Here is a 9,064-nt window from a genome sequence, read left to right on the forward strand (position 1 = left end):
GTGGAAAGCCGCTATTAGTTTAGAGGCAAAAAATCTAACCAGTCGCAACTCTTGACGGCAAGGGTTAGATATTCACCATCACTGTCTACATCAAGTTACCCTATAGAGACGATGCAACAACATTTAAATTGGGTCCATGTTGTTTCTGAAGTGTTATACCACAATAGCAAAAAACCTGATCTATCATCACAACACAACAAACCAAGAACACAAGAATACCGCAAATCAACAAAACAAACAAACAACGATTTACCGTGGTTCACTTATCCTTTTATGGATAAGCTACGTCCACGTTGAGCTCAAGAACGGTATGAGCTCGCTGCACTTTGATTACCAGAAACCAGTCAAGATTACACAGATTCAACACTCACCAGATCTCCCGTTTACACGGCTATCAGCCTTACAAGATACCCGATGTATATCCCAACCCGAGAGGACAACACTCTCACACATGATTAAATCTCTAATCACTCGACTGATACACACAATCTGGAATGTAGAATATGAACCCTAACACGAGAGAAAGAAACGACTCAATTTAACCCTAGCCACTGTTTATTTCTCTCTGCTCTGAAAACTGAAAGAACAGATGCTTATATATGGTTTACTCTTTGAGTGATCCTGGCCGTTCAATCTGAAACGCATCCTGTGGTCTGAATTCGCCAAAGTTAATATGCCTAAAACGACGCCGTATTAGTATCCCTAAACGACGCTGTTTCAGGCTTCCATATTTAATCCAACTCCCTGGAAGCACTGGAAACAGACTCTTTGTGCAGCTTGCCCTGTCCCATTCTTTCATAGCTCTTTATCACTCAGGATTACTTGATAAACAGCAAGTTCAAGCAGTGCTTGAACTTAGCTGAGTGATAATTTTGGTGCCCATATCTGCTGGGTTTCTCTCTGTGGGTACCTTCTTCAGTTCATGATTCCATTGCTACTTGGTTCCTCACAAAATGATAACGTACATCCACGTGTTTTGTTCTTTCGTGATACACTGGATTCTTGCTTAGATGGATTGCACTTTGACTGTCTGAGTACACTGTAACCTTTCCAACAATAGTTTTACTTCTGTCAAAATTCCTTTCAACCATAATGCTTCTTTTACTGCATCAGTTACTGCAATGTACTCTGATTCTGTTGAAGACAGTGCTACAATAGGCTGCAACTGTGATTTCCAGCTTATACAATTTCCACCCAATGTGAAGTAGTATGCAGTTGTTGATTTTCTGGAATCCTTATCACTGCAAAATCAGCATCTACAAAACCAACCAGATCGTGCAGTATTTCTTTTACAGTACTACGACCTACACAAACGTACTGTTAATTACTTAACATCCATTTTAGAGCAGTCCAATGTTCCATACCAGGATTGGACATGTACCTGCTTAACATGGAAATGGCAAAGGCTAGGTCTGGTCTAGTACTAATCATGGCATACATCAGTGACCCCACACATTTGCATAAGGACAGACTCCATTTTCAACAGTTCAGACTCAGTTTTGGGGCATGGACTTCTAAGAATAAACTGACTGTTAAGGGGCATTGAGACCAGTTTGGCACCAGTCATGCCAAACTTTGTGACTAGTTTTAGTAAGTAAGACTGTTGCTGCAGTCTGAGTTCACATTTCTTTCTATCCCTATTTATCTCCATGCCCAGATTTTCTTAGCACTCCCTAAGTTTTTCATGCTGAACTCAGTGTTCAGTCTTTTCTTTAATTCACTGATCAAGGTTTTTGACTTACTGATCAGCAGCATGTCATCCACTATAAAAGCAAGTAAATAGGCAGATTATCTTCATGTTAAGTAGAAGCAACTATCATATTAGCTTCTAGTGAATCCTATGCCTATTAAAAGGTATCAACCTTTTGTACCATTGCCTAGGGGACTGTTTATAACCCATGCAGGGATCTTTTTAAAGGCAGACATGTTCAGGGAATTTCGGGTCAATAAACCCCATGGGTTGCTCATATTATTTTTTCTTCTAGTGTTCCATGAAGGAATGCAGTGGTGACATCCAACTGCTCTAGTTCTAGGTCTTGATAAGCTACCACAGACAGCATTAACCTAATTGTTTTGTATTTTACCACAGGGGAGAAGACTTCATTAAAGTCTATCCCCTCCCTTTGAGTAAACCCCTTAGCCCAAGTCTGGCTTTGTACCTAGGTGGATCAGCTATGGATATTCCCTCTTTAAGTTTAAACAACCACATTGGATCAGCTTCTGATTCCTAGGTCTTGGAACCAGTGTCCAGGTTTCATTTACCTTTAAAGATTGCATTTCCTCTTCCATAGCTGTTTCCATTGTCCCTTTCCTTGGATTCCATGGCCTCTTGATATGTATCAGGTTCAGACCTAAGTACTCTGTCCCTCAAGTAAGGCAGTATATATTAGTTCTGCATATGAGTATCTTGAGGGTGGTCTTACCTCTCTCCTGGTTCTGTCTCTGGCTAGTTGATAGTTGGTCAGGTCTTGTGCTGTGGTTCTAAGGACTCTTCTGCTTCCTCCTCTTCAGTTTGGTCAGGTTCCTCAGGTGCAGTTTCAGTTTCAGGCAGCTGGGGAGTTTGACCTTGTGTTTGAGGTGGGTGTACTTGATGGTTTGTGTGCTCCACCTCAATTTGTGTGGTATTGGTCTGTCTAGCAGCTTCTTCTGTACTTTTGGTTGTTCCCTCATTAGGGTTGGTGCCTTTGCATGGGAATACTCCCTCATTAAACACCACATCCCTGCTTACTAAGATCCGACCTCAGGTGACTCTCTGTCCCACAGCCTGTATCCCTTTGTGCCCTCAGGGTATCCAAGGAACACACACCGGTTGATCTTGGCTCTAGTTTCCCCCCCACTGTGTGTGCATATGCAACACAGCCAACACTCTTAGGTGCCCTAGTTCTGGTCTTCTCCTTGACCATCTTTCTTCTGGACTAATAAGGCTTAAAGCTGTGGAAGGACTCCTATTCACTAAGTAAGCAGCTGTGGAGAGAGCTTCCCCCAGAAAGTTTTTGGTAGTGTGGAAGTGATCAGAAGGCATCTTACTTTGTCTAGCAGTGTTTTGTTCATCCTCTCAGCCCCCCCATTTTGCTGAGGGGTACTTCTCACTGTCCTATGTCTCAGGATCCCTTGTTCACTGCAGAACTTATCGAACTCCAGATTACAAAACTCAAGCCCATTGTTAGTTCTGAGGGCTTTCACCTTTCTGCCAGACTGGTTTTCAACAAGGGCTTTCCAGTCTTTGAACTTTGCTAGGGCTTGGTCTTCGATCTCAACAAGAAACCCAGACCTTCCTACTGAGTCATCTACTATGGAGAGGAAATAGTTGTTTCCACCATGGAGATTTAACCTTTTCTGGCCCCCATAAATCAGAATGTAGGTAATCCAAACAATTTGTTGCTAGGTGAACTCCCTTAGGAAAACTATTTCTGTGCTGTTTACCAAGTACACATCCTTCACAAACTCTAGCTTGTAACAGTGTCTTTCCAAATTGTCCTAGTCTGTTCAGTACATCCTTCCCTTCTGACTCATATGGCCTAATCTCAAGTGCCATTTTTCAGTTCTGATAACTTTTGAGACCCAAGTGTTGTGCTGTTGCAGTCAGAATAAAAACTACCACAAAGCACATATAGCCCATTTTTCTTTTCTCCTGTCAACACGAGATTCTCATTTTTATATACATTCAACCACCCACTGTTAGCCTTATAGCAGCAGCCTGCTTCATCTAGAGTGCCTAATGATATGAGGTTTCTCTTAAGTCAGGTATATTCTGACTTTGGTAAGCCTTATTAGTTTTCCTCCATTTAGCCTAAGGGTAATGCAGCCAATCCCCCTAACCCTACAGGCTTGGTTGTTCCCCATGTACACAGTCTCATGATCAGACCTCTCAAGTCTTGGAACCACTCCTATTGGGCTCATATGGAAGGTACAACCAGAATCTAACACCCATCCTTTGCAGTGTCAGATATTGACACTGTTAGGACTTCAGGTTCATCCATTTGGTTACTAGTGGTGGCTAGGTTGCTTTTTGTTACCAAGTTTCTGCTTTTTCTTCCATCAAACAGTTTTTCTTCAAGTGACCGTCTTGTTGCAGTAGTAGCATTTCCTAGTTTCTGTTTTGCTTTGTTGTTTCCCTTCCACTTCTTCTTGTCTTACCCCCCTGGTTTGACTGAAACCCTTTACGGCTGAGCAGGTTCTACTCTACCCTTCACAAACAGAGTGCTATTGTTTCTCTTCAGGGTTTTGAGCTCTAGTTCTCTAGCCTTAAGACCCGCAACTATCAGATCAACACTGGGTACAGTACCAGAGTATTAAGGGCATTCTTGACTACTTGGAGTCTTCAGTTAGGGAATTTAATAATATCATGGCAAGACTAGTTTGTCCTAGTTCTTGGTCTATGCCCTTTAAGATTAAATTCATCTTAGGAATTCATCTAGGTTTTCCTCTATGGACTTCGAATTATCCATCTTATAAGAGAATAGGGCTCCCTTTAGGAAAGCCAAATTCGGTGCAGACTGTAAAGCATATAGAGATTCTAATTTACCCCATAATCAAGAGGAGTTCGAATCCATCTACCTCCGAAGAACACTGTCAGAAAGGTTCATCACGTCAGGTTATAAGCCTCTTCATCAATCTCTTCCTCTTCTTTGCCAGTTTCTCCTCTGACCATTTCTTGGGATCTTTTCCAGTGCAATTGAAACTTTGTTATGAGAGAGAAGGGCCTTCATTTTCTTTTTCCAACTCCCGAAGTCGATTCTTCCATCATATTGGGAGATCTCCATTCGGTGGTGCTCATTTTCCTGTAATGACAAAGAAAGAAACACAAAGAAAAGAAAGTCTAAGGTGTACTTGGCGTTGTTACACCAGAGGTTGCCAATTTCTGCTATGCAGTTTTTAAGGCGGTCACTAGTCTTCCAGCCGATATACCCTTACACGTTCATCACTTATGACTCTCTAGAATCAATTCTAGACTCAAAAAGATAAACAATCCACAAACCCCCAATTTCTGAAACCCTAATTTTGTGAAACCCTAATTTTGTTTCTTTAACACAAAAATTCCCAAATTCACAAAACCCTAATTTCGTAAGAGAACGATTTATACCGAAACAATGACAGAGAAATTTAGTCTGAGGCGACGAGGCGTTGTTACACCAGTCGTTGCCAATTACTGCTATGCAGTTTTTAAGGCGGTCACTGGTATCCGCCGATATACCCTCACACTCAATCAAGATTGACTCTCTAGGACTTAATTTGAGACACTGAAGAAAAAGCCCCAATTTCAGAAGGAAACCCTAATTTAAGAAACCCTATTTTGCAGAACACGAACTACACTTTTTAGAAAATGGCTCTGTACCCTGTTATACCACAATAGCAAAAAACCTGATCTATCATCACAACACAAACAAACCAAGAAACACAAGAATACCGCAAAATCAAACAACAAACAAACAACGATTTACCGTGGTTCACTTATCCTTTTATGGATAAGCTACGTCCACGTTGAGCTCAAGAACGGTATGAGCTCGCTGCACTTTGATTACCAGAAACCAGTCAGATTACACAGATTCAACACTCACCAGATCTCCCCGTTTACACGGCTATCAGCCTTACAAGATACCCATGTATATCCCAACCCAGAGGACAACACTCTCACCTGAATGATTAATCTCTAATCACTCGACTGATACACACAATCTGGAAGTAGATATGAACCCTAACACAGAGAAAAAAACGACTCAATTTAACCCTAGCCACTGTTTATTTCTCTCTGCTCTGAAAACTGAAAGAACAGATGCTTATATGGTTTGACTCTTTGAGTGATCCTGACCGTTCAATCTAAACGCATCCTTTGGTCTGAATTCGCCAAAGTTAATATGCCTAAAACGACGCCGTATTAGTATCCCTTAAACGACGCTGTTTCAGGCTTCCATATTTAACATGAAGATTACACCAGCCCTCTCAACAGAAATCTTACCGGCGCCCTAGCACACTGTATGACCCAAGTAACTTTGTTAATACGGATTATGGTTTAGAGAATGGATCAATGGAGGACTACCAACAAATAAATTGTATTGGATTTGTCTTTCTATGGCTGTGCATGGACTCTCGAAAACCCTATGGACAATAGTATCGGTGCACCCAGCAAAGAGCTGCCATTAATATACCACATGGAGGTGTAACCTATAGGGAAATCAAGGATTACATTAACCAATATGGTCCTGATGTTCAAGTTAGGTACACTCAACTTATGTGGTGAATTACTGGACAAAGGGAACAACGTGATACTTTGATGATGTTGAGGCTATAAACTAAGGTTACTTATGCGAAGGAGAAGAAACTACTCGGCTACTTCGTGTGGCAAGTCTCCTACGATGTGAATTGGGTGCTTTCTAAAACAGCAGGTAAGCTATTAGTAAGCTAAACAAAGTACTGTATGCAATTTACTCTTCTTTTGAATTAAGATCTCTATACATACTGATTATTTTTCCAGCTGGAGTGGATATAAATAATTCTTCAGTTCAGGAGGATATAAAAATGGACAAAATATAAGCGTCCTTTGTTAGTAATCTTCTTGCCCCAACAGCTGCTGTTGTCTCTCTATTAGGAATATTTATGATATTTACTACTGGAAGAAGTCTCAAATTAAAAGGTAAGTTGCTCAATTTTCTTTGCAATGAATGAATAAGTAACAGTTGAATGGATTTTAATATTTTATTTTTCCCTCTCTCTTGGTTACGGGATGGGGGACTCCTCTAAAGATCCAAGTTAAAGCAAATAAAGCAGCCTCTGCTGGAGATTTTCATAGCAACATTCCTAATCTGATAGAATATACCTTAGTTATATAAGGCAGCAACAAATGGATTTTCAATTGAAAATAACTTGGACAGGGCGGATATGGCCCTGTTTATAAGGTACCTTTCTTAAAGCTATATATTTATCATTTATTTGAACTTTAAAATTTTGTCTTTAGCTTAATATTTCTTGCATGCTATAGTTTTAATTGAATTTCAGCATAAAAGTATAAGGTCCCAACCAACTAAAGTTTGTTAATTTACCAGGGTATACTACTGATGGACAAGTAATAGCAGTTGAAAAACTTTCAAAAACATCCACACAAGGATTTGAGGAATTCAAGAACGAGGTTATGCTTACAGCCAAGCTCCACATGTAAATCTTGTTCGAGTTTTGGGCTTTTGCATTGACAAAGAAGAACATATACTCATCTACGAATATATGCAAAACAAAAGCTTAGACTTCTATCTTTTCGGTCAGAATTTTACGTAGAATTTTTGCACACAACATTTTAAATTTTTTTTTCCTCTTTGGAGTTAGCCTAAGCACAGTTATGGTCTTGACGGTTAACTATGATTAATTTTGATGTAGACCCATCAACTTTGTTTTGGATTGGGAAAAACGTGTACATATCATTGAAGGAGTTACACAAGGGCTTTTATATCTCCAAGAATACTCAAGATTGACAATTATTCATCGAGATTTAAAAGTTAGTAATGTCTTGTTAGATGGAGATATGAAGCCAAAAATATCAGACTTTGGCATGGCTAGAATATTTACCAAAGATAATCTTGAGGCAAACACAAGTCGTATTGTCGGAACAATGTAAGTTTCTATACTTCTAATGTTATATAATTGTATCAAGATTTTGCTCGTCTTATATAATTGACTTTGTTTTATAATAATCCAATGCAGTGGTTATGTTCCTCCTGAATATGCTAGAAGAGGCATATACTCTACGAAATCCGATGTTTATAGCTTTGGGGTTCTACTTCTACAAATAATAAGTGGCAAAAGGATTTCCCTTTTATATGGTCCGAATGAAAGTTTGAGCCTTCTAGACTATGTAAGTTAATTTCTTTAAAAAGCTAATATTGTTTCCAAGATCGTGTAGCAAAATATACTTAGCAATAGAATAAATAATTTGATAATTTCAGGCGTATAAGCTGTGGAATGATAGTAAAGGCATGGAGTTTATGGATGAATCACTAGACGATACATATTCATCCTGTAAATTAAGGAGATGCTTGCAAATGGCTCTACTATGTGTTCAAGAAAATCCAATTGATCGACCATCCATGTTGGAAGTTTTCACGATTCTCAAAAATGTGAACACTAATATGATGATTTCAAAGAAGCCCGCTTTCTCAGAACAAAATGAACAGAATAATCATACAAGACAGTTGGAAGGTTATTCGGGGAGCACCTCATCAATTAATGATGTAACAATTTCAAATCTTGTAGCCAGATGAATTATATACTATAGCTCTTAAGGTTAGTGTTAGGATTTAGTAGTTGACTTGGTTTGACTGAGTTGACATAATAAACTAAGCTCACTCAGCTCACTCATATAGAAGAATTTGTTTGCTTTGCCCACTGTCCACTTTATATACATGTTTCTTGTAATGCTTTTTATTAATTGAATGAAAAGATCTCAAGTTAAACTCTCGAAGACTCTCTTTAGTTCTCTTCCCTTTTTCTTTCCTTTGAATATTCTTCTTCCCTAACTTGTATCAGAGCCACTGACCAACGTTGAAAATGGCTGATTCTTCTTCAAATCCCTCATCTCTTGATAAATCAAACAAGAATTCAAGATCTAAAGAGGTCTTTGACTCAATCAATTTTGCCAATCATCCGTCAGTAGCTTCATCCGTACTCCCTATTATTTCACCAAAACTGACACGGGATAACCATCGCTTCTGGAAGTTCCAAATTCTTTTTGCCATTGGAGCTTATGACCTCGAAGAATACCTAACGAGATTAATGTCGTGTCCTACTCATTAGAGTTCAATTGGACAGCTCGAATTCAGAGGTAACAACAAAACCTAATTCAGAATTTACTCTTTGGAAGATAACTAATAAACTGTTAGCGAGCTGGCTCTTGTCTTCAATTTTAGAGGCAATGTTCTCTGTAATCTCTAAATGTCAAACTGCTAACGATATTTAGCTTGCTCTAAAAAGGGAATTTCTGACTGAGTCTAGAGCAAAAACACTCCATGTTAAAAGTCTTTTGCAAAACACAAAGAAAGAAAGTATGAGTATGCATGATTACTTTCTAAAAATGAAAGGA

At 39.2% G+C, this 9,064-nt stretch overlaps 1 protein-coding gene across 1 annotated transcript; it reads left to right on the plus strand.

Moving 5' to 3' along the window:
- Positions 1-5,090: 5,090 nt before the first annotated feature.
- LOC116107410 (putative cysteine-rich receptor-like protein kinase 35) lies at positions 5,091-8,246 on the plus strand. Its single transcript, XM_031393687.1, has 5 exons — positions 5,091-5,178; positions 7,041-7,149; positions 7,366-7,599; positions 7,690-7,840; positions 7,932-8,246. The coding sequence occupies exons 1-5, from the start codon at positions 5,091-5,093 to the stop codon at positions 8,244-8,246; spliced, it is 897 nt and encodes a 298-aa protein (XP_031249547.1).
- The last annotated feature ends 818 nt before the right edge of the window (positions 8,247-9,064 follow it).

This window comes from Pistacia vera, unplaced genomic scaffold (genome assembly GCF_008641045.1).
Source record: "Pistacia vera cultivar Batoury unplaced genomic scaffold, PisVer_v2 Contig536, whole genome shotgun sequence".
In the NCBI taxonomy this organism is placed as follows: Eukaryota; Viridiplantae; Streptophyta; class Magnoliopsida; order Sapindales; family Anacardiaceae; genus Pistacia; species Pistacia vera.